The sequence below is a fragment of the Vicugna pacos genome, chromosome 28 (assembly GCF_048564905.1).
Source record: "Vicugna pacos chromosome 28, VicPac4, whole genome shotgun sequence".
NCBI lineage: Eukaryota > Metazoa > Chordata > Mammalia > Artiodactyla > Camelidae > Vicugna > Vicugna pacos.
In genome coordinates this window covers 9,589,837-9,615,207 of record NC_133014.1, presented here as the reverse complement: position 1 = coordinate 9,615,207, position 25,371 = coordinate 9,589,837, and the positions used below count along the sequence as shown (strand labels likewise).

Below are 25,371 nucleotides of genomic sequence, written 5' to 3'. Positions count from 1 at the left end.
TTTTTTTTTGAATAAATAATGGCTGAAAACGTCTTAAGTTTTGGTGAAAGTCTTAAGAGTTACAGATTCAGTGAACACCAAAAAAGCTAAGCCCAGGGAAAGCCTGGCCATGTCAGAATCAAACTATAAAACCAAAGATGAAAAAGTCTTAAAAGCAACCAAAGAAAAACAATGCATTCAACACAGGGAACAACAATTTGAATTGCTGTGGATTTCCCATCAGAAACCAGAGGCCAGAAGACAATAGAACAGTTTGGGTTTTTTTTTAAGTGCGGAAAGAAGAAACAAAGCCATCAGCCAAGAATTCTGTATTCTGCAAAAGCACCCTTTAGGAATGAAGTTGAAATAAAGACATTCTCGGAGGAAGGGAAACTAAGGGAATTTGTTGTCAGCAGGCTTGCTCTGAAAGAAATGCGAAATGAAGTTCTTCTGGCAGAAGGGAAATGATACCAGAGGGAAGCGTGGAACAGAAGGAGTGCAGGGAGAGCAAGAGAAATGGTAAATATCTGGGTAAACATAATGATTGGTTTTTTTCTGTTAATTTCTTTAAAGTACGTATGGTGGTGGGAAGCCAGAGTCATAGCATGGTCTGACGGGGTTTTCAGCTCATGGCCCTATGATGTGTGTGACTGGAAAAGCAAGAGGGGGGCGGGTATAGCTCAAGTGGTGGAGTGTATGCTTCGCGTGGTCCTGGGTTCAATTCCCAGTACTGCCAGTACTTATTTATTTAAAAATAAATAAGTAAGAACCCTAATTACCTTCCTCTCCCCTCCAAAATAAATAAATAAATAAAATTATTTAAAAAAAAAAAAAGGCAAGAGAGTGAAGGGACCTGTACTCCCCTCCCCCGGGCTCTCCCCCAACCAGGCTGAGCCCCAGTGGGCTGCCAGCCCGGCCTGTGCCCAGGAGGGCAGATCCTGGCACGCACCGCTCTTGCTCATGAACTGGCCTCTTGCAGTAGCCACCTCATCACCCCAGCACACAGGGCAGTCCTCCCCACAGCCCTCCACTCCAGGGAGGGGAGTCCCGACTGGCCTGCGAGGGTCACCCTGAGCATCCCCAGCAGATTCTAGGGCACAGGCCTTTCTGCAGGGTGGCCATCCTAAGGCAGACAGGAAAAGGTCTCTCATCCCCAAGCCCTTTCTTTAGAGGGAAAGGAGCTGCTTAGCCGCTGGGTCACAGCTCCAGGGCTCGGCCAGCAGGCCGGCGGGAAGCAGGAAGGAACCTCCTGACCCCAAGCCTGGCTCCCGGCGGCACTGGCCGGGGGGCTGAGGCGGGAAGGGGAGGAGGGCTCAGGCTGGAAGCGGCACCCAGCTGCCCGGCCCTTCTCGGGCACCCACTTGGGGGATTCCTCCCACAGAGGGAAGCCTCCTTCATCTGCTGCATGAGGAAAAGAGGAGAGGAGGATGGTAATGAGGGTGCAGAGAAAGCAGAAAGCACCACGCCTCCAGGACAGGATGGGAGCTGGAAGTGGGGGCTGCTCCCCTCCCTCTGGTTTGAGGCCCCCAAGGGTGGAGAAGGCGGGAGCCGAGCAGCAGGACTGTCCGTGACCATCTCAGCAACCTTGACTTGACCTGGCAGATTCTCGGTCTCCCCGTCTGGAAAAGGGGTGGAACAGCCACGTGCTGGGCTGCGGGGAGCGGCAGAGTTGTCTGCAGATTTCTTGGCTCACAGTAGGTCCTCAATAAAAGGTCCTTGTCATGGCAAGCGGCTTAGCCTGTACCCTGGGCACAGGCTGGGGGGTGGTGGCTGTGGCTGCCCCCCACCCCCGGAGTGATATGCCCAGGACTCAAACTTCCTCAGGAGGAAAGTCTAGGTAAAGACTCCTGCCCGGCTTCCTTAGCGGCTCTGCCCCAGCCCAGGAAGGCCCGTCTGGAGCACAAACCGCATTTCACTGAGGATTCTCTTGGCTGGAGCCAGTGGAAGGACCTGCTTGGCTGGAACTTTTTTTTTTCCTTCCAGGCGACGTCTGATGGGTGTGTCAAGCAGGAGGTGATATTTGAAGGGCTGCGGGCACGGGCTGTGGACGGAGCCAGGGCACCAGGCAGAGGGTGAGAGCATGGCCTCCCGGGACCCGCCCGCCACCAGCTACGCCCCGCCTGACGTGCCCCTGGGGGTCTCGCTGTTCCTCACCATTCCCTACACCTTCTTCCTGCCGGAGCTGGTGAGTGCGGCCACGGGGGGCCCCCACGGGAAGCGGGGAGCCGGGGGAAGCCAGCCTGGCGCTGGAAGCAGCTCCCTGGGGAAGGGGCACCTGGGCCAGGGCTGCCGTGGCCTCCCATCTCCCCCACGGACTCAGGGCCGCGTGTCCCCTAATCCCTCCCTGAGCGTCCCTGGGCTTCAGCAGTGCCATTGGGTCTCCTCCTTCCAAAATGAAACCCACTGGAGCTTCCAGGCAGGTCCCCTAGCTTGGATTGGAAGATGGGGGAACCGTTGAAATGTCCCGGCTTCTCGGGGAGATGTTGGGAATGGACTTCTGCATGTGGCTTCTTTCCTGCAGCTACTAGTCGTTGGTGCTTTTCTAAAGTTCAGAACAGGGGCGCTCGGTCTTTCCTTCCGAGAGCAGCTCTTCCAGGGTTTTCTTAATGGTCCTGTCTGCTGGCTTTGAACTCTGGCCTGTGTGGACGCCCCATGGGAGGCAGCTTACGGCGACACCTGCCGTAAAGCAGCCGCGTGAGACGCCCTGGTTGCTCCGAGAACCTGTCCCTGAGTTCACCTCTGGGTCCCCGTGGCTGAACTGGGGCCCCAGCCTCTGCCGGGTCCCCAGTGTCCAACAGGACCAGAGTTGGCTCTGGGCCGGCTGTCCCCATGTCCTTTGCCCTGACAGGGACACTGCAGCCCGGTGAACGATTTAGGGTAGAGGAGTTTATGCTGGATTTTGAACACCTTCTGAAGCATCTAGCTTGTGGATGATGCTCCCTTACCAGCTCTGAGTTTGGCAGCGCTGCTCCCAGGCGGGGAGGAAAAGGAAGAAAGTGGTTCCAACTTTCACTCTGTCGTCTGCCTGGAAGGCCAGGCCGGACTGAGTGACCTTTCGGCAAACCGGCTAATGGGCGCCCATGGATGGCAGTGAGAAAGGGAGGCCAGGCAGGCTGGGCCCTGCGTTTGGGTGGCTCCAGCTGAAATCCCACTCAAGAATCAGGTTTCTGCCAGGTCCCCCACCACGGGGGACACAGATGAGGTGGTCCTGCCAGACTGACAGCATCTCAGCGCTCCTGCGAGTTCTCTGTGCTGGAACCGGGCGTGCCCTCGCCTCGGAGCAACTACAAGCATCTCTAGGTTCGGGGCTGACTTTTCCGCTTTCTGTGGAACACACGCTGTGTGTCAGTCACACCAGCCACAGGTGGCAGGGCCACTGCCCTCCCAGTTTTCCCCGTCTGCTGGAGAGGGGCTCTCGAGCATCCTCTCTGCAGTCAGACTGGGCTTCCCCAGACGGTGGCCGTCCTGGGCTGTGGTACCAACAGAGGCCATCCGACCTCGTCCCATCGGGGAGGGGTCCAGGTCCATCACTGAGGAGGGGACTTTGCAGTTGGACCTCAAGGGACAGGCTGATGGGGATGCACAAGACAGGGAAAGCTCTGGAATCCAGGAGCGACCAACAGGAAGGAGGCTGGAGGGAGGGGGCTTCTGGAATCTGACCAGCGGGGCCATCTTCTGCGTCCACCCCACAGTGCTGGGCGCCTGCAAATGAAAGCCCCGGGGGAGAAAAGTGTGTGGTTACACTGGGCTCTGGGGTCTTAAGTATCTTAGAGGAGGGGATACTGTCACTGATTCAATTTCATTCATTTACTTTTCCTCTGAAATAATTTTAGATTTATAACAACGCTAGTAATAATAGTACAGAAAGTTCCCATGTACTGCTGATTCAGCTTCCCTAAGGTCCACATCTTACACTGCACAACCATCAAAATCAGGGAATCAACATTGATGCTATACCATCCACTGTTCTACTGAACCTTATTCAGACTGCACTGAGTTTCCCACTAATGTCCTTTTCCTGGGCCTTGACCCAGGCCAGGATTCCGCATCGCAATTCAGTTGCTATACCTCCTTCATCTCCTTTAATCTGGACCAATTCCTCCGTCTGTGTCTTGACCTTTTCGAACAATACTGATCAGTTACTTTACACAATGTCCCTCCGTTCGGCCTTGTCTGATGTTTCCTTAAAAGAACTGTTTTTTCAATTAGCAAATCATCTTTATTCAATGTTGAGCACTTAGAAAATACAGAAATAATTATAATCTACACATGTGCATATATTCATACACGTACACATGTGTGTATATTTAATGGGGTTATTCTGTACATGCTGTTCTGCACCTGCTTTTTCCTCATATGAGCATTCCCAGCGTGGAGTATAGAACTGAGTGTACGTCATATCTGGGGTGCGGATGGGGAGGTCAGCAGGAGAGGAGGGGAGAATGTCAAGTTGGTGGCTAATTCCAACCCCACTTGAGCAGGAGACCGGCTGGCTGGAGAGCAGAGTGCAGAATCAGCCTAGCAGAAGCCCCCTCTGCCCCTGGCCACTGGGTGTGCGGCCTGCCGCCGCCCACAAGGCTGACCACAGAGCCCCAGGCCTTGGGGTCCCGGCAGCGTCTCAGTCTGGGGGCCTAAGCATCACGGACCGATGTAGGCTCTTCTAAGGCCACGAGTCCAGAAAGTGGGTAATAAAACTGGATGCTCAGGCCAGCAAAAGGGAGCAGAGAAAGCGAAATTCGTAACCTGGATTCAGGCGCCGTTCATGAAGGGGCGGCCCAGGTGGACATCAGTGGTGACTGCAGGGACACCTCCATCCAGCCACTGTTTCCCACTGCGAAGTCTGGTGAGCAGGCCCTGCACTGAGCGAGGGCCTTCCCACAGGAACGAAGGGCCAAAATTACAAGGAGAGCAGAATTAAACGAGGGCTCCGCTGAGGCCTCACGCCGCCCCCGCGGCTGAGCGGCAGCCTCCGGCTCTTGCACTTCAGTGACGATGGCAGACTAGGACGGCACAGACTGCAGGTGTCTGCGTGTTCCCGCCAGCTCCGCTCCCCGCCGCCTGCTTTTATAGATCTTTGCCCAAGTTGCTTTATTTTAGAGTCTTTAACACTAAAATGCACATTTTAAAACTTTAATTTTGTTATAATTGTAGGTTCAGAGGCAGTTGCAAAGACAGTTCAGAGAGGTCTCCCATCCACTCCCCTAGCTTCCCCCAGTCGACTCACCCCTCACAGCTGTCTAGTGCGATATCGACACGGGGTAACCGAGGTGCTCTGCCTGCACCTCTGTGCCATTTTCTCACGTGTGCAGATTCATGTAACCACCACACACAGAACCGACCCATCACCTCAGAGATCTCCCACCTGCTTCTGTTTTACAGTCACCTCCACCTTGTCCTCCTTCCCCCCTGGAAAACACTAATTCCATCTCTATAAGTTTGAAATTTCAAGAAAGTTATAGAAATAAATGGAACCATACAGTGTGTGGTCTTTAGAGATTGGCATCTTCCACTTGGCATAATTCCCTTGAGGTCCCTCCAAGTCATGTGTGTACAATTAGTGCCTCCTTTTCACTGCTGTATAGTATTCCACAGCATGGATTTACCATGGTGTGTTTAACCATTGACCCATTGAGAAACATGCTGGTCATTTGCAGTTTTTAGCTATTGAAAATCAAGCTGCTATGAGCATTCACATACAGGCTTTTGGGTGGGTGTGATTTTCCCTTCACTGGGGTAGTGTCTACGTGTGATGGCTGGGTTATACAATAAGCGTATGCTTGGTTTTTATTAAGAAATGGACAAACTGTTTTCCAGAGTGGCTGAACTGTTTTACATTCCCATCAACAACGGATAAGACTTTGAAGTTCGTATTTTGTTCAGTTAAATGTTGAATTCAGATTTCTCATTTGAAAACAATATTAACTTCCAACCATAATCTCCAAGTGTGAGAAACCTTTGAATCAGTGCACTTTAAAGTGAGAACAGACGTTGTTTGTTCCCTCCCTTTTTCATTCAGTGAGTGTGGGTGCTGCTGGTGCCAGTGCTGGGCGGGCCTGGGGACCAGGTGACTCACAGCCCCACTACCTCGTCTTCAGAGCAAACAGCACGCAGGTGGCGGGCACGGGGGCAGGGGGCACGTGACCGCCTGATGGCCTGCCCGCAGCATCTTTACAAGATGAAAGGTGGACACAGAGCTGACCCAGGCGACTGTGACTGAGGGAGAGCTTTGCGAATAAGAGTCTAAGGAAGTCCTTTAACTTTCAACCTTTTCACTGGTTAAGTTATTAATTAGATACTTGACTAATTACAAACAGCTAAGAAGCTTTCTAGAGTCAGCCAGTTAAAAAATGAGACGATTTGGACACTCTTGATGCTTTCAGCTTCCTCACTCACCTACACAGAAGGAATTACTCTGACTCCCCCCCACCCAGAGGCTCCTTCCAGAACCTTCGGGGGGGAAGCTCACCTTTATGTCTTATCCAAGTCCCCCATTTCTCCTTCACGTCAGCTGGTTTCTTCTTCTACTCTGTTTATGTGAAAGCTCACTGAGCCCCGGGGCCATCTGTCAACTGTCTGGGGCCGAGAGAGGGAGCTGGGTTCGTCTCGGGCCTGGCTGAGGGCGGGTATCTCCCCTCTGTCATAGTACTTCCGTAGAGGTTGAGTCTCCAAAAGGGAAGTCCTTTCCCTGTTTTCCTCTGCTTCCTTTTCAATTCTCCATGTATCCGGGAAGCAGCAAAAGTAAACTCCACTGGCCCCCGTTTTACTTCCTCTTTGTGGCTTCTGTCCCTCCACACTTCCCCATGACGTGGCCTCATCTGCAGACCCTGCTGGATGACGGGCCAACAGCCTCCGTGCTCAGGGCAGCCCTGACCCCAGTGTAATTACGCCCAGGGAGAAGAGGGCAGAGGGAAGGGAAGTTGAAGTGTGGGGCTGGGGAAGGGCAAGGCCCCTGAGAAAAATGGGAGGGGCGATGCGGAAAGGAGTCGGACAACAGCCTCTTACTTGGCTTCCCAGCCAGGCTCAGCTCTCACCCTGGGAGCCCTCGGTGCATTCAGATTCAGTAAATAGAGCCAGGATGGGGTAAGCCTGGCTCTGCTACTTGATCGCTGTGACACCCTGCGCAGGTTACTTAACCACTCTGAGCCTCAGCAATGGGGAAAGCAGATGTAAAGTTCTCCTAAGACAGCTCTGGGGTTTCCATAAGGACTTTCACCAGAAGCATCAGCAGATGACTGCTTTAGAAACGTGAGCCCGCACTATGTTGTAGTTGGTGGTCATCAGGACCTCTTACTAGAAAACGTGGGTGTCTTGTGAGCAAATCCCAACTGTAAACCAACAAATACTGACTGAGATGCTGCTGTGGCTCTAGCCTCATGGCGATCCAGGAATAAGAAGATAATAATAAAAGGGACGAGGCGAGACATGGACCCTGTCTTAAAGGAGTGATGCGTGGATAAGTGAAGGGCATCCCAAGATAAGAAACAGGGTAAAAAGCAGGGGTGCACAGCCACACTCGCCGAAGGCTCCTGGAGCCGGAGAAGATGTCAGGATGAGCTTGCTCAGGGCGAGCACTGGTCGTTCTTGCAGGGTTTGGATGAAGGGGTTAGCCACGTGCTTGTTCAGACGAGGACTCCCAGGTTCACGAATACGTAAAGCCAGGCTGTAAGCAAAGTGGAAGGTTTCCCCCCACTTAAACCCCACGTGTTCACTCAACAAATATTGAGCACCCACCGGGTGCCAAGGAGGAGACAGGTGCTCAATAAACACTGAAGAGGAAGGAGACAGACACGATCCGTGTCTTGTGCAGTTTGATGCCTAATGGGACAGATGGAGACCAGCCAAGGAGGCAAATAAACGGTGCCGGTCAGAGCGCAGGAGGGACTGGAAAACACAGGAGGTCCTGCCCACAGACGGGATTCAGCCGAGCAAAGTGTTCACGCAGCTGTGAAAAGGCTGGAAGAGCAGAAAGGAGGTGCTGAAGCAGCCAGGCCGTGACAAGTGCGAGTCAGGAGAGAGCGGACGGGTGCGCAGACCCGCCGAGGAGGGCCTGCCCAGCGGGCGCTTGGGCCTTGGAGGAGGGGGCGCTGTGAGGCCGTGGCCACCCCAGAGGAGGGGCACAGGGACCTTGGGGTTGGAGCCAACAGCTGCTCTGGGGTGAAATAACCAGGGCCTCTGGCAGAGGGTGGCAGGGAGGGGCCGGGCACACTCGGTCCCACTGGACCCCGGGAGCCCCAGAGGAGAAGTCGCCCTGATAAGAAGGCCCCACCCGTGGCCAGCGCCCTGCCAGGGCTCTCTCGCCCAGAGAACTTTCCCCGGGGCGAGGCGGACTGGCGGGAGGCAGGAAGGATCTCTGGAGCGTTGTCCAGATTGGCAAGTGCCAGGAAGCGGGCCAGAGCAGGGCAGGTGGAAGAGCCCCACCCCGGTTCCCTGGCCTTGACCCCCCTCCTCTTTCACCAGCCCCTCCCTGCTGCCTCCCCTGCCTGCCAGCCAGCCTGTCCCTCAGCTGTCACCACCTGGGCAGATCTTCCCCATCTCAGCCAGGATGGACGGTGGCTCGGGGGTCCCCACAGGGCCAGTTCAGTTGCAGTAGAGCCATCCTGAACCCCCGCCCCATGTTTCTCGGGGCACAGCTCCCCACCCTCCTGCCCCTACCTGGACCTAGAAGGTACCAGGTAGGCCCCAGAGCGGGGCCCCAGTGAGCTCCCAGTCAAGCAGGCCAGATAGCACGGGTATGGGGCTCTAGAGTTTTCTGACCTATTTCAAAGAAAGCTGTCTCAGCTCCTTCCCTTGGAGGGTTCTCTGAGCTTTGCTTTTCTGCCCCCACGCTGCTCACAGCCCTCCACCCCATCTATCTGGCCCCTCTCTCTGCCCACGTGTTGCTGACTGGGAGTGGGAGGGGTGGTGTGTTTATTTGAACATCTTCTCCCTGACAGCACGTTCTTGCCTGGTTCTTCCTGTGTGCCTGGGGAGGAGGGTGAGGGCTGGGGAAGGCCTTCCAGGAGTCCCAGCTGCTCTCCCAGCGGAGATCTCCCCATCTGGAGAATTTCTGGGACCCAGAAGGTGATGGAGCAGGAAAAGGGTAGGGATGAAGCAGATAATGGGTGTTTGTCCACATTTGGTCCCAGCTTCTGGCAGAAATGCTAGTCCACGGCCGAGCCAGTGGCAGACCCAGAAGGAGTCAGGTGGTGCCACCTGTGTGGGAATCGGGCCCAGGAAGCCGAGACTGAGCAGCAAGGAGTGGAGGGTCCAGCGAGCTGCCTCCTGCCCCCTTTCTTGAGTCGGTCAGCAGCCTGTGCTGAGCACCTGCTTGGCACCACACTCCCTGCCCCACACTAGGGACACGCAGAGCACAGGGCAAAGTCTTGCGTCCATCCAGGAGCTCAAGGACTGGGGAGGAGTAGTCAGGAATGGCTTCCTGGAGGAGGTGGCATTGTTCTGGTCCGTGCCCTCGAGTTCTGGTTTTAGATAAGCATAAGATAAGAGGAGGGGTGAGCTGAGCCCAAGCCAACTAGGACTAGAGTGAGTGGTGACATCCTTGGGTCCTTGGTGCCTGACAAAGGGCAGAAACGTGACCACTGGTCACAAAAATGTCTGCGGTTCCTCAGGGAAGGAGGAGGTGGGGACCTACCCGGAGCTGACGCCGAGCTCCTCTGGGAACTTCCTGGGGACATATGAAGGGACACGAGATTAAAAAACGTAAAGGAAGCCAAAGGGGGAGAGAACAGGGGGTGGGAAAGCCTGCCCACGAGGCCGCTGAGGGAGCAGCTTGCATTTATCCTGCTGCTTTACTGAACTGTCTAACTTTTCTAAGGTGCTCAAGTTTTAAAAAAAAACTGCCTCCACAAATGCTTAGTTTATTTATTTTTTTTAATTTTTAAAAGAGACGAAGGAAAAGCCCTTTAGACTTTAGGGGAGTAAGGATGTTTTTATTATCGTATTTTATGTGACATTGTAAATCTGGACTGTTCGCTCAATGAAACGCTGGAGTGGAGGGGGCGGTCTGAATGGGTGGGTGCGGTCCTGGGGGAGGAAGCCCCTGGAGGGAGGGGAGGGCGGCAGAGGAGGCCTGGCGGCTGACTCACCGGCCCCTCCCGGGCGGCATCCTGCCCCTCCCGGCACACACCCTGGGGTAGGCGCTGGTTCCCCTGGCCCGAGGCCAGCCCAGGCCTGAGAGCCCGTGTGGGTACCAGGGCGCCTCACAGGACTTGCTCTGCCGGGGGCGGTCATGGACGGAACTCTGGCCAGCACCATTGTTCCAGGAGGGGACCGGATAAGACAGGGGCCCTCACAGGAGGCCAAGGGGACTGGGCTGGTAATTTCCTGCTAGCCTTAAAGCCACAGAGAGAAAATTCTCACCCCAGGAATCAGGACGTAGTGACGCCGTGTTTGGAAGTGTCCTGGGTTGAGTTGTGGAGCGTAGAGCTCCGTCTAATGCTAGTTGTCTGCGGGTCTGGATCCCAGCCCAGGCCTACCACCGCCCGTGGGTAACTCTGCGAAGTCGCCTGGCCTGTCAGAACCGGTTTCCTCCCCTGGTCAAAGGAGGTGACATGCCTGCCCAGAGAGCTTCACGCACTGCACTGCCGGGGCCCAGACGCAGGGATGGATGCTGTAAACAGCACCCACATGGGCACCAGGGTCCCTGCGCTCCCTACAGGGAGACCTGCAGCCAGGTGAGGACTCTCTCCCTTCCTCCAGGGACTCATCCTTCCCACACACGCCCCAGGATGCGCCTCCTGCTGCAGCTGCCACGGCTGACACTGGGGAGCGTCCGCCCACTGGGACCGTGCTGTGAAGGAAGGAACTGGGGTGGGTGCGGGGGGCACATGGTGCAGGCAAAGGCCCTGGGCTAGAGGAGGAAGGCGCGTCAGAGCAGGGGCTTCCACACGCTGACTGTGATGCACAGACGAAATATATTTTCATGGCAACTTGGTGTGTGTGTGTGAGTGTGTGTGTGTGTGTGTGTGAGTGTGTGTGTTACTGAAACAAAAGATTCAGGAAACATTCGTTCCCTTTCCTATGGGCAACGCACTGCATTTTCTCTTCTAGTCTACTTAACTTCTTTTATTTCAAAACAAACAACTTCTTATTGAAGTCTAGTTGATTTACAGTGTTGTGCTAGTTTCAGCTGTACAGCAAAGTGATTCCATTTTATATGTGTGTGTGTGTGCGTGTGTTCTTGTTCAGATTCTTTTCCACTGTAGGTTATTACAAGATTGTGATATAGTTCCCAGTGCTAAATAGTGGGACCTTGTTTATCTATTTTACATATAGTAGTTTGCATCTGCTAATCCCAAACTCCTAACTGAACCCTCCCCTTCCCTCTTTGGTAACCGTAAGTTTTTGTTTGTTTGTTTGTAAAATGAAAGCATGTTTATTTAGATACACAGTCCACAGACAGAGTGCGGGCCATCTCAGAAGGCGAGAGAGAGCGCGACTACCAGAAGTCTGTTTTCTGTGTCCGTGAATCTGTTTCTGTTCTGTAAATAAGTTCATTTGTGTCTTTTTTTTTTTTTCAGATTCCACATATAAGTGATCCCATATGATATTTGTCTTTGTCTGACTTACCTCACTTAGTGTGACAATCTCTAGATCCATCCATGCTGCTGCTGGTCTGCTTAACTTTTTAATGCTGGTGGTGACTAAATAGAATGCACCTGCCAACAGGTCCCAGCCCACATTAGGAAGGCCTGGTGCTGGGGGCGCGGCAGGCGGGGAGGGGAGAGGCAGGCTGGGCCCGCTGGGTGGCGGCTGAGTTTGGCCTGGGGATCACAGTGAGCGGGGGTAAGGGGTGCTGGCAGCATGAGCAGACTCACCTCCCAGGTGGTCCTCAGCAGTGCTGTGACAGGGCTGTCACTGGCTCAGACTGGCTGAAACAGAAGCAGACGATCTCATGTCCCGGGAAGCCCGGAGCTGGGCGGGCTCTGTCCCCGGGGTGATTCTGCTGCAGCCCAGCTGTGTCCTCCAGCCCAGGCTCTTTCCTTCTGTCTCTTCTTCCACATCCTAGCTCCAGGCCCAATACCAGAAGCCGTGGCCCGAGCAGGAGCGGGGACTGTCTCAGCCCGGGTCTCCTTAGGCAGGAAGAAATCCTTCCCAGAGTCCCCAGAAGGCTTACATCTCTCTGGCCAGGATGGTCACATATGTGTCCCAGCCAAGGGATGCGATTAGCCTAATGGATGTTGGAAAGTCACTGGCTACATCCCATCCCTGCCTGCACCACTCACCAGTAAGCCCAGGCGGGCAATTTACTCCACAGAAAGAGCTGAAAAGACGACTGGTCTCCGCAAGGTTATTTACTGAAGCATCGTCTGTAACAGGGAGAAGCTAGAAACATCCAACACATGTGCCCTGGGGCGTAAGTGAGTAAACGATGCTTTATCAACATGATGGAAGGTGAGGCACTGAAAGTACAGTCAGTCCTCACTACTCACGGATTCTGCATTTGCAAATTCACTCACTCACCAAAATTTCTTTCTTTTTTTTTTTAACATTTTTTATTGATTTATAATTATTTTACAATGTTGTGTCAAATTCCAGTGTAGAGCACAATTTTTCAGTTATACATGAACACAAAATTTATTTCTAACTCCCAAAATCGACACTTGCTGCGTTGTCACTGTCATTCAAAGACATGTGCAGAGTGGGAAAAAATTTGAGTCACAAATCTGAGACACACATGTTCAACCTGAGGTCGATATATGCCTTCTTGTTTCAGCTCACACTGGGACCTTTCCCAGGTCTGTTCAGTGCCAAGTCTTGCATAGTTTTGTGCTTTTTTTTTTTTTTTTGGTGATTTTGCTGTTTAGCCCCAGATGCAGTGCTAAGCTTGAGAAGTCCTAAGTGCTAAGCTTGAGAAGGCTGTGATTTGCCTTATGTGGAAAATGCATGTCAGATAAGCTTATAGTGCTGTTGGCAGGGAGCTCAATTTTAATGAATCAACTATATATTAAATAAAGTGTCTTTAAACAGAAACACACATAAAACAAAGTCATGTGTTGGTCAGTTGAACATGTTGTGACCACAGGCTCACAGGAACCTAGCTCTGCGGATTCACCAGAGTACCAGGGAAGGAAAATTAAGTGGTAAGAGAAAGCAGGCAGTGTTGGCAAGTGGCCCTGCCAGGCTGAAATATCACGCAGCTATGCAGAAAAACCTGCCGCCAGTATCGCCTGGAGTCTCGCCCGCATCTCCTCCCTGTTTCTCTGCCCCTGATCTGCTCTGCCTGGACCACACCTCCCAGCCCGGCCAGGAGCGTCTCTCTTGGCAACTCCTTCCCCCTCCCATGGGGTCATCACTAGGGCAGCTGTGTCTTCAGAACCTTTCGCGGTGTGTGGAGTTCACTGCCCTGTGGCAGCCTGGCCCCTGCACCAGCCAGGCAGAGGCCCCTCAGCTCCCAGCTGCTCGGTCCAGGTGGACAGATCCATCCTCCCCAAAAGAAAGGCAATCTCTTCTTGTCTGTCCCATTCAAATGCCTTTGACTTTTGAAGGGAGTCTCCATCATCCAGCATAGTGTCTTTCTTCCTTTTATTTCACTGTATATGTTGGTGATCTAGATGAGTTTGAATATTCAGGATCCTGTCTCTGAGGCAAGCATTTCTCCCAGGAGGCCAGGGCACTGGCTGATTTATTGAGTCTCATTCCAGAAATATTCTGTGCATCTACAAACAGATGCACATATGCACACATACAGTTCCTTCCTTAAGTCATAGCACACTGTTCCTTCCTTTTCCACATAAGTCTTCCTTTTCTACACAGCACACTGGGCACACTGGTCTGTGCTTTGTATAATTCTTAGGGTTTGTTCCATTACGGTAACAGAGTTTTTCATTCTCGTTGGAGGCTGCTCACTGTTCCACTGTGCAGACATAATTGCTCTAACTAGTCCCCTCTGGATCAACACTGGGGATATTTCTTTATCTTTCTGTCACCAGCAAGGCTACAGTAAACAACCTTGTACATTCATCATTTTGTTCATGTACATTGTTTACAGGACAAATTCCAAACAGTGAGATTCCTGAATTGAAAAGTATGTGCATTTACTGTTTCGATAAATATTGTCAAAATAGTCGATCAGTTGATGGCACCCTTGTTTAAGCTGGAGACAGCAATGGACTTCAGCCTGGGGCTAAAGGTGGGCTTTGAGGGTCTCAGACTCCAGATCTGTAGACAGTATCATGCATGTTCATAGGCACATTATTCTAGGTGACCAAAGCTGTCATCATCAACTCAGAAGGGTCTGCACCCCCTGAGTATTATCTCACCCCACTGGTTGGTCTCCAGCTCTCCCGGAGGTGAACTTCCCATCCCTCAGGAGGACTGCCCTTGGACATTCCCGCTTCTGGGTCTTTCTCAGGGAAGAGTCCTTCCTGTCTCTTTATAGCTAATGACATGGCCAACAATGGTTGCCCAACACTCACCCTATGCCATCCACCTCCTCTGTTTGATGGACAGGGACGTGGAGGCACAGATGAGTTCAATAACCCGGCCAACAGGCAGAGCTGGGGTTTGAACCTGGGAGCATCGCCGCTTCCTGCGCTTGAACTGGAGTGGGGAGCCTGGAAGCAGAGAGATGGGCTCTGCAGGTTCGCAGTCCCGATTGCATCATCGGGGACCTTTTAACAGCACAGCCTCCCTCACCAGCCCCATCAGAATCTCTGGGGCAGGACCCAGCCCTTGGGGCTTTCTCAGCATCCCTGGATGGTTCCAGGAGTAGCAGGACTCAGGGTGCTGCTCTGAGGGGACGACTTAGGAATCCATGTATTTTAGAAGTTCCTTACCCTTACATCATGGTTTTTTGAGTTAATTCTTTTCCTTTATTAAGCGCTTCTCAAAATAATGATTTTTGCCAGTGGTGAACATAGTTGCCGTCCAAGGTAATACGCATCCTCCAAAAGTCACCAAAGTCGGGCTTTTTTTTAAAAGTATCATTTTCAACTCATGGATTTTGATTTAGTTGGTCTATTCCCATTCACAGTAGTTATTATACTTAGTGGACGGTCAGATTATCCCATTTTGGGTCAGCGGGAGCCTCCTGAATCCTGACCGAACCGAGGAGCCTTTGAAAGCATTTTTCTATCCGCTGTGAAGAGGTGTCTTTAATCAGCTCTCAAAACGTAAAAGAACTATCCTCCGTTCTAGAGAAGAATGAGTGAAAAATAAACTTACTGTTCAGCTCTGTCCTCTCTTAAGTGAGCCCTTCAGGTTTCTGTTCAGCCTTTAGAAAATTCATAGAGGAGTGATCTGTGTCCTTAAGAAACAGACTCTGCCAGTTTGGACTTGAAATACACTCGTTCGGAACTTCTACCTATAATTAAATAGTCTTCCATGTTGAGGGCCAGCCCCAAACATCTAAAAATATCTCCTGCTCTTGGGAAACAGAAAAGGAGGATAAAAGTAAGAGAGTAGATTATGCTGCCAAGAAGATTTGGAAAGCTAAATATAAGTCAAAAAAAAAAATCAAGGCAAATACTCAAAGTTTGCCTTACCCATAATGAGTCCAACCTAGACTGCTTGAGAGAGAAACAAGATAACAAAGGCCACTGGGTTTAAATTCACCTGGAGTTTGTCTTCGGCTCTGGTCCCTTCTACTGTTCAGAAAGTAGAGGGTGTGGGGAAAAAAGTAAATAACATTCTGCGGCATAACATTGCTGACGGTTATGCAACCTAAATAGCCATTTCTGAAGATTCCCGTGCAATTTAAGTGGATTCCCAAATGCCCAGAGGCCCCTGCCCTCGGGGTGGGGAATCTGGTGGTGAGGAGACACCCCATGTCCTGTGTGACCTCAGACCTCAGTACCCCCCTAGGATGGCACCGCCTCACAGACCGTGATGGGACTCAAGTGCAGACACATAGGTTGTGTGCAGACGGCAGTGTCTGCCCGGTGGCCTCAGGGGGCAGGAGCCGGGGGGGGGGGTGCCCTGGGCTGGCACTGGGAGACCCGGCGGGGCTGGGGCACACTCGCCCACCCCCGGGCCTGGCACAGGTGAACGGGCAGTAGGGGGTGGCTGGTATCATGTGGCAGCTGTCGAAATGAGGCCGTCTGTGTGAATGCATTTTATAAACTGTAAAGCACCTAGGGAATGAGAGGTGGGGTTATCACTGATTCACACAAAGAGAATGTTCTTTGACACCCGTCTCACTTGCTCTGTCCCGGGCCCTGTGCTAGGCACCAGGAATGAGTGGTGAATGGCACTGACCGGTCTCCACCCTCAGAGGTCTAATGTGGGTCTAAAATCGACAAGTTCGGCTTCAGTCACTGAATCCCAAATGCTGTCCCCACCAGCCAGCGGGGTTCGGGTCCTGGCAGTGGGCCAGCATCTCCGCGCACGTCCGTGGCCTGTGGGGAAGAAGCTGGGCAGGTGCCCACAAGCCAAGCCCTGGCGCCTCCCTGCAGCATCAGCAGGTGCAGAGGACAGCGGCTCTGGTCCCTCAACCCTCCCTCCTCGGGACAGGGCAGCCCAGCTCGCTCACAGGCACTCCCAGGCCCAGAGGCCCAGCCTAGGACCCCCAAAGTTCACCTGGCGATTGGGTGTTAAGATTGGGGAAGATGCGCTCCCAGAGCCAGTGCTGTAAGAGGCAGCCAGGCTCCTGGAGGTGCCGCCCAGCCCTGTAAGAGCCCAGGAGGCTCTGCCTTGTAGTCGACTCCCTGGTCAGTTCTGGCTGCTCCTCCCATTCCCTGTCTCTTCATACGAGTCCAGAAATTCTCCATCCATCCAAGCATGCGTTTCCTCTCCAGGACAACAGCTGTGGGAGCCTCGTAAGGGACGGGGCGGCATATCTATGTTTATTTGTAAGATGAGAACCACTAGTCCCAGAAAAGCAGGACCTGAAAGCTGCGTATCTTTCAGCCGAGCTAGACAGAAGCCAGTGGAGTCGTTTAATCCAGGAAGCCTAACCACGCCATTCAGAGCTGAGATGCGCCCGCAGTCATGGGCTTACGATCAAAATTCAGTAAACATAGGAGGGGACAGGTGAGCAGGAATGAAAGTTAACAGAAGCCACAAACTGCAGGATCAAGCTGCCAAGACCAAGACAACAGCATTATCAGATGTAGAAGATCAAATGAATACCAAGCAAAATTAATGAAAAGATACCCACATCTCAACATACTGTGTCACTGTGTGTATCCACACACACACACACTATATGTATATACATATGTATATATGTATATATAATATGGACTATTACTCCTCCATCAAAAGGAATACAATTTTGCCATTTGTGACAACATGGATGAACCTGGAGGGTATTGTGTTCAGTGAAGTAAGTCAGACAGAAAAAGACAACTACTGTATGCTTTCACTTATAAATAAAAAAATAAAACTTTAAAAAATAAAACAAACAAATATAACAAAACAGGAAAAAAATGTGAGACATATGCTGGCAGAATATACCTGCAATATTTATAACAGTAAATGAGGTCTAATTCGTAGAAGGAATTCCTATGAATCAATCCAAAAAAAAAAAAAAAAAAAGACAAACCTGTAAGAAATGTGTAATGAATTAAAAAAAATCACAGAAGAGGAAATACATGAAATATGTGAAAATAAGCTCAATCTCATTAGTAATCATAAAAATTAAAAGCTAATGAGATACATAGAAAATCTAGAGGAATCTGCAAACAACCACCAAAACAAACAAACAAACAAAAACACCTTCCTTAAAGTAATAAGTGTGTTTATTACGTCGCTGGATACAATGTCAACATACAGAAAAAATCATGGTTCTATCTCCTAGCCACGAACAATTGGGAAGTGAAATTTTTACAAAAGCAGTACTATTTACAATAGTTCCCCCAAGATAAAATGATTAGGCATAATTATAAGAAAACGTGTTCAGTGTGCATATGCTAAAAACTACAAAATGTAAAAGAAGTCAAGGAGCATCTTAATCATTGGAGAGGCATACCATGTTTATGGATTGGAAGGCTCACCACAGTAAAGATGTCGACTCTTCCCAAATCCATCTATAGATTTAACACAATCAAAATCTCAGCAGACGGATATTGTAGATAGCCCCACAAATTCTTCTTTTTCCGAATTACCGTATTGCTTAATAAGAGAGAGACTCCCACGTACCTACCATGAGGTGGAAGAAATAGAACGTCATTGTCTTTGGGGGTCTCTGTCCACTCGTGCCCAATCCCATCTCTCTCTCTCTTCTTCAGAAGGGTCATTCTCAGGAGGTGCTGATGAAGGGGGTTCTGAAGGAATTGGGGAGGGGCAGTGAGTTCAGGTTTTGTACCTGTTAGACTTAAAGAGCTTGCGGGGCAGGGCCAGGACTGGGGCGGGGCAAGTGGAATGCCAAGGGTGCAAATGAGAATGAGGCACTTGCTCTCGTGGTCACGCAAGTGCAAGGCTGGCCCCTGCAGAGGGTCGTCCAAGTAGAGACATCCAGCAGGCAGGTGGGCATGTGGGGCTGAAGGCCACAGAGAGAACGGCGCTGCAGCTGGGTTTTGGGGTCTCCAGTCCATGCGGTGCTTCAAAGCACTGATGTAACAGGAGTGAGGAGAGGGAGAACCCAGGAGACTGGCGAGGACATCCTAAGAGGGCCTGGGAAGGAGAGGAGATGAGGCAAGAACAAAGCCACTTGGTGTTCATGTGCGTATCAACCCTCCCCCTCCAGGCGTCGACCTGAGCGTGCTGTTCCTCCTCTGGGCTCACCAGCATGGCTGGAAGCCCAGCCCCAGAGCAAACAAACACAGAGCCCAGCGAGGACAGGGAGAAGGTTCAGTTTCTCCACCAAGGGGATAAGAAATGGCTGGCCAGAGTTGAGAGGTGATTAAATTGGAAGTGTATCGCCCAGCTGGGAACAGATCCCAGGACGTCAGATACTATAAACAGGGGGCCCCAAACCAGACGTCCACAGGGCCGGGCAGACACTGTCAGTGGGTGAAGGGAGGCAGGAGAAGGCGAATACTATTCCACAGTGAAAGTGAGCAACAAGGAATGTGCACACAATGGCACTGGGGCTGGGAAAGTTGGAGATGTGGTCCACTGAGAACTCCAGGTCCTTTTTAAAGAGACAGTCACAACTGGTTTCAGCCTATTCTGGCTTGGGAAATGGGTTGACTGTAGCCAGCTTTCTCAAGAAATGTCTGAAATCTGGAGTGTTGGTGTAAAATGCCCTGTTTTAAATGTAGGTAACTTATTCAGAAATATCTCAAAAACTGTATATGCCAACACAGGGCCAAGAAGACACATCCACAGGCCAAATTTAGCCAAGCCTTTCCATTGGTGACCTCTGTGTTAACCACTTGAATTTCCTCACAGAATTTACTCTGACCCAGGGGCCAGCCTTCCTTCCCCATTTCCCTCTTGATTCCCACCCAGCGCCACCTGAAGAGCATTTAACCGGAGCCAGAGGAGAGAGATGGCCTGCAGAGGAAAACGTGCCCGGCGCCAGCCAACAAAGCCCCTTCCGTGGTTTTCTCTTGCAGATATTTGGGTGCTGGGTCTGGATCCTGGTAGCCGCCACCCAGGTAGCAAGCCCCCTCCTGCAAGGATGGGTGATGTACGTCTCGCTCACCTCCTTTCTCATCTCCCTAATGTTCCTGTTGTCTTACGTGTTTGGATTTTACAAAAGATACGAGTCCTGGAAAATCCTGGTAAGTATCAAGGAGAGCAGCCCAGACCCTCGGGCTCCGCCCAGACCCTCGGGCTCCGCCCAGACCGACATCTTGGGCGTGGGGCCTCCTGGGTGGGGAGGGAGAACCAGAGAGTTTTCCTGGGCTGGGCCCCTGTGGAACCCCGACTTTTTATTTGAATGCGTTTACAACTAGGTTGGAATGAAAGCCTTCCTCTGCCAGAGTCCATCTTTCACTGCGGTCCCCTCCATCGCCTTCCTTGTTGGGAATATACGCACCTCGTCTTCTCCTGTATCAAGTACATCCTCAAGCATTTCCCTCGAAATTTATGGTGAAATCATTGGAGTAACATTGAAGGAAATGCTAGTACGAAAAGTGTCACCGCCTTCTCAGTCATTGGGTTTGTCCCATCACAATCACTGGGTTCATTCTTCCATATTCCTGGCAAATTTTATCCCAAATGTATAGATCATCACACTGAACCAATAATTTTGGATGTAGATTCTTCCAATTAATTTTATATCATTAAACTTTTTTCATGTCATCACATCATCTTGCTAACCATTTAAAATGTTTCTACATTGAACAATTCAAAACACTTAAAAAAGGAGGGAGGATTATCTTAAGGACCCTCATGCAGCCATAAATAACCCCAGCATCTTCGAGATTTTTCCACACTTGCTTTGTCTAGCCCTCTTTTTTTTTCCTGGAGGATTTTAAAGTAAACCCCAAACATCGTGTCATTCCACTCTGCACACTTCAGTACACCTCCAAAACACACGCAGCCTTTCTTGCGTTACCACGCTTACAGCACGTTAACAGTAATTCCTCGGTATCACCTAGGACCCAGGTCCCATTCCAGTTTCCCCCATTAGAACTGAAATGTCTTTTTTGCAGTTGGCTTGTTTGAATCAGGGTCCTTACAAGGACCACTTGCACTTGATAACGGATGCTTCTTGGGTACATTTAACTCAGACTGGCTCTCCCTGCCAGTGACTTGCTGAAGACACTGGGCGGTCAGCTGTCCTGTAAAAGGTCCCACATTTTGTGGGTTTGTCTGTTCGCTTCTTCCTAGTGTGATTTGACTTACTTCTTTAGTCCCTGAATTTTCTATAAATTAGAAGTTAGCACGAAAGGCTAAATTGAAGATGAGTTAAACCTTTCGGGCAAGAACGCTTCAGCAGTGGCTTCCAGTCACATCCCACGTGGTGACTGGTGGTCCCTCTTTTCAGTGTGACAGCCTCACCCCATCAACTTTTTCTCTAATGCTTTCTTTCCTCCACTGACGAGCTTCCCAGAACTGAGTGTTTCTTTAGGGGCTGCAAATGCCAATTCGCCATTATGACTGTACTTCCAGAATTGATAACTATGACATTCTTGTGGAGCTGAAGAACACTGCTGAGAGTTCAGCACGGAGGTTCAAAAATTGGAATCTAGAGTCAGATTAGCCTGACTCAGCCGATTCTCCCGTGTTAGTTAAGCCTCATCTGTAAACTGGGGATATTAATAGTGGCAGCCTTATGAGATTGGCTATGAGAATGAAATGACACACTATGTGTACATAATAAGGACAGTGCCAGCACTTAGTAGGTCTTCATAACACTAATGGGTAAGAGCACAGGCTTCGCGTTCATGTGGCCTGGATTCAAATCCTGGCTCAGCCTTTATTCACTGACCTTAAACTTGAACTCCCACTTCCTCAGAATGGCACTAATGATAAATAGCACCTACTTCACCATAGTTGACAAGGTTAAATGAGATAAATGGGGAAAAGGCTTAGCCTAGCGCTTGGCCGGGAAGAAACACTCAATAAATACTGGCTCGTGTCGGTATTACTATTGCCACTTATTAACCCACTATTGTTCACGACATAGACACTTCTCTAGAAACACTGCTAAAGGAGAAACAGGAGTTGTCTCTTTGGCGCCTCTTCCCAGCTGCATAGTCAGAGGGGAAAGTGTCCACCGGCTTCCGTACCCAAGTGACGGTGGCTTCTGCTCCATCCTTCCAGGACAGCCTGTACCACGGGACCACTGGCATCCTGTACATGAGTGCCGCCGTCCTGCAGGCACACGCCACCATCGTCTCTGAGTTCTCGGACTTGAAAAACTACTACATAAACACCGCAGCCTCGGTGAGTGCGGGACAGAAACACGACAGCCTCTAACCGAGGAAACGCAAGAGGCTTCATTCTGTCTCGTGGGGAACAGACGACCCTGAGCCCTCGGGCTGAGGGAGCCTTGAGGGATGGGAGGAGGGGTGTGTGTGTGTGTGTGTGTGTGTGTGTGTGTGTGATGTCAGGTGTGACCAACTGTAGCGTAACCAAGTCCAAGGTCAGGTGTCATCCCTCGTCTTCTGTTTTTACTGCTCCATTTAACCTCACTACACTGCCCTCAGACTGATTTTCCAAAATGCAAATTGGAAACAATATTTGTAGTTTTTTCCAAAATGTAAATTTTCCAAAATTCACCTCTCTTATTGAAAAATCCTTTGATGGCTCCCACTGCTGGTAGAATGGAGCCCAAATTCCCCTGCATGGCTGGACCATTCCTGTGTCCTTTTATTTCAATGATGGATGTTCACAGGGGTAACGTATTGGCTGATGGAATCCGAGGCAAGGTGGTCCAGACAAGTTGTGGGATGAGCAGGACCCTCCTCCAGACCTTAGGTCCACTGGGACCAGAGACTTGAGGCCAGCCGGGCCTTGCCGGCCCAGGCCCCGCAGGGCAGCCTCCTTCCTCTCTTTGTGGGATGGCGCCCTCGTGTGGCAGGTGGCTCACAGCCAGGCAGTTCCTGCTCTGGAGCCACTTAACCTTCCTTAATCCTTCCCAGGAAGGACTCTAAGGCCTAGGCTGGGCCCCAGCCCACCCTGACCAGTCGCTATGCCCAGAAAGGTCGAGTCCTGTGTCTGTTGGGGGCTCCCACAGGGATCAGAGGGCAGGAGGCGGGGGCGCAGCGTGGGGTGCTGTCCCCGCTGAAACAGTGATGCCAGGCAGGCCCGGGGACTCACTAGGGTGGCCGCGAGGTCGTCAAGCTGCCTTTGCAGCCCATCTGCCCCCTTTCCCTTCTGGCCCAGCACCACTCTGGCCCCAGCCCTGGTCAGCTGCTCCAGCCACACCCGCCTCCTGGCTGTCCCTGGACCCACAGACACACTGCCGCCTCGGCCGTGGCTCCAGCCCCCTCCCCTTTTTCTGATCTTTTCTCAGGAGTCACCTTCTCGGTGAGGGCTTGCTCCTCCCCCGCCCCTTTCCTGCTGTGTTTTCTCCTGGGCACCTAGCCCCGTGTAACCTGCTTCCCTACTGGTCTATCTTGCTTGTTCTCTGCTTCTGCCACTAAGATGCAAGCTCCCTGAGGGCCGGAAATGTTGCATTTTTGTTCACCATGACAGCCACCATTATTCTTGAAGTACAGCAGGTGCTTACAAGATATTTGTTGAATGAATAAGCGAATGAATAAATGAAACAGAATGTGACTGGACAGCAGGGCTGAATGAGGCTGGAGTGTCGGCTGGTGGAGAGGTGGATGGGCAGTACCGTTGGGCGACTTTGGGGATGGCTCTGGACGCAGCAGGTGGGGGAGGGAGGGACCACAGGTTTGTGGTTTGGGTAGCTGGATGAGATGAGGGTCCTGGGGCCCAATGAGCTTGTGAGGAAATCTCAGAAGTTCAGTTTGGACCACTGAGAGTTCACAGGCCTCTGAGGCATTCACACAGAGCCAAGAGATGGGCATGTAGGGCCGAGTTCAGGGCCAGTGAGTGAAACTGTCATCAGGACACAGACAGCGGCTGAAGGTAGGCAGGGGGGGAGCACCCAGGACAAGAGGACAGCGAGAGAGGGGACCCAGGGCAGGATGGAGACAGGCCTGCTTTCTGGCCAGGTGGAGGAGCACACGTCTGCACAGTCGGGGTGGGACACCGAGAGTCTGGCCTCCGGACACTCAGGACAGAGCGTTTCAAGGAGGATGGAGTCAATTGGCCAGTGGTGGCTGCCCTCAGGTTAGGCAGGACATGGGCAGACAGGAGACCAGGCAGGGTCAGAACGCTGGCCTCCCAGGCTGCAAGGCTGCGGGCCCTTTGAGGATGGCGGGGTGGGCAGCGATCGCTGGCATCTCAAACGCAGTAACCCTCCCGGCTCTTGCAGTTCTTTGCCTTCATCACCACCCTGCTCTACATCCTCCACGCCTTCAGCATCTATTACCACTGAAGAAGCAGGGAGCCGAGCCCACGTGGGAAATGCTCTTTGAAAACCCCGAGTGCCGGCTCCCAAAAGTGGTTTTCAACATTCGCCATCTGGACGATAAACAGCAGCTCAGCAATGACCTAATGGATCAACAGACCGTCTTTTCAGACTGAGTGATGAAATCACATTCTGGCAGCTCTGCTGGGACATTTTAATTCATTATGATGAATATGAAAAAGCAAGGGGTGAGGGGGCTTTGTGGTTGTTTTGTTGTGCCTGGGAAAGTGTCTCTTGGAATTATCTGACAACGAACCTCGCTCTTCTAGAAAAACAACAGCCAAAGGCCTCACCGGTGAGAACAGCCTCCCGCCTGTTTGGGGATTTGGCCTCAGCAACGAGGTTCCCCACAGCAGGTTTATGGGAACATTCAGTCTTATTTTCTTAAAATCGAAATGGTGCTGTCAGCGCTTTTGGATCTGAAGACACATGGACCTTGTTTCAGTCCCCTGGTCCTGCCTCTGCTTCGCAGCTGTGGTCCAACGCACTGCCCCGTCCTGCAGTCCCCGACCCCCAATCACTTCCTCTCCCCTTTCCTCCTCAGCTTTGGGAGCCAAGGGAAATCTTCCTAAAATCAGCTTTGAAGGTAGATTTGTGGGGAAAATAAGTGATTGACTCTGCAAAATTGTTATACAGTAAGGCCTGGGGGAAGGGAGGAGGGTCGGGGAGGGAAGAGTGGGACACTCTTCTCCGAAGCCAGGTGGCCTAGAGAACAGCCAGGCTGCAGGATGCCTCGGTCAGGCCTCCAAGACCCCACCCCATAAGGACTGGAAGCCACCTTACCCCTCAGAACAGACCATCAAGGACACGGGCAGGACGCCACGTGCAAGAATTCTCCTCTGGGCTCCTCTCACACGCGGGACATCCAGGAGGGTGGAAAGGACCCCGTCCCACGGTCTAGCATCCCCCCAAGTGGTCCAGCTGGGTGGGGCCTGGGACCACGGGCACACAGGGGCCTGGGAGCGCAAAGGTGTCTGCACTTTGGGCCATTCTCCACTGTGCTGGGGTTCCAGCACTTTCCCTCAGGCTCCGACGTGAGTCAGAGGGTCTCCTGACGTGAGCCCGGGCTCAGCCTCGTGACTGCGAGGGCCTGTCGCCGCTGGGAAGTGGAATTAGTTGCTTCATGGAAGGAACTTGTCTTCGCCGATTCTGAGACTTACAGTTTCGTGTCAACGCTTTCCTGCTCCTGGGGCGGCGCGGGGCGGGAGGGCGGTCACTGAAGAGAAAGCCTGCCTTCACCCTCTTGACCCCTCACTTTCTAATCACCCCGAAAGCTTGAAAAGCCACCATTTATCTCCCACCTTATTGCCGGCAGCTCTCTGAGATGGTCACTGTTAAATATTTACTGAGTAGATACATTCAAATAAAAGTCATTTGTACAGTAAAAAGCATTGAGTTGGTTGCTTTTGTGGCATCAGCACCGGAACTGGCCACCTCGTCACAGGTCCCGATGACAACTGCACCCAAAGCGCCCTGGAGGGTTTTAAGGCCCAGCCCTCCCGGCCTTGCTCCTAGGGCGGCCGCGCGGCGCGGCCGAGTCTGTCTGCAGGGCTCGGGTGTGTGGTATCATT

The 25,371-nt window shown here is 51.9% G+C and overlaps 1 protein-coding gene across 1 annotated transcript; it reads left to right on the top strand.

Annotated features, from left to right (window-relative positions):
- Positions 1-361: 361 nt before the first annotated feature.
- On the top strand, positions 362-25,182 carry LOC102533999 (mal, T cell differentiation protein like). Its single transcript, XM_006203848.4, has 5 exons — positions 362-498; positions 1,963-2,164; positions 19,419-19,586; positions 21,577-21,699; positions 23,705-25,182. Exons 2-5 carry the CDS (start codon positions 2,060-2,062, stop codon positions 23,765-23,767), a joined length of 459 nt encoding a protein of 152 aa, XP_006203910.1. The 5' UTR covers positions 362-498; positions 1,963-2,059; the 3' UTR covers positions 23,768-25,182.
- Positions 25,183-25,371: the final 189 nt, after the last annotated feature.

Bases quoted from the DNA above. Each gene is read 5' to 3' on its own strand.
- LOC102533999 (XM_006203848.4), top strand. From the start codon at position 2,060: ATGGCCTCCCGGGACCCGCCCGCCACCAGCTACGCCCCGCCTGACGTG. The intron at 19,587-21,576 runs GTAAGTATCAAG...CCATCCTTCCAG, and splicing joins ACGAGTCCTGGAAAATCCTG to GACAGCCTGTACCACGGGAC. The intron at 21,700-23,704 runs GTGAGTGCGGGA...CGGCTCTTGCAG, and splicing joins ACATAAACACCGCAGCCTCG to TTCTTTGCCTTCATCACCAC.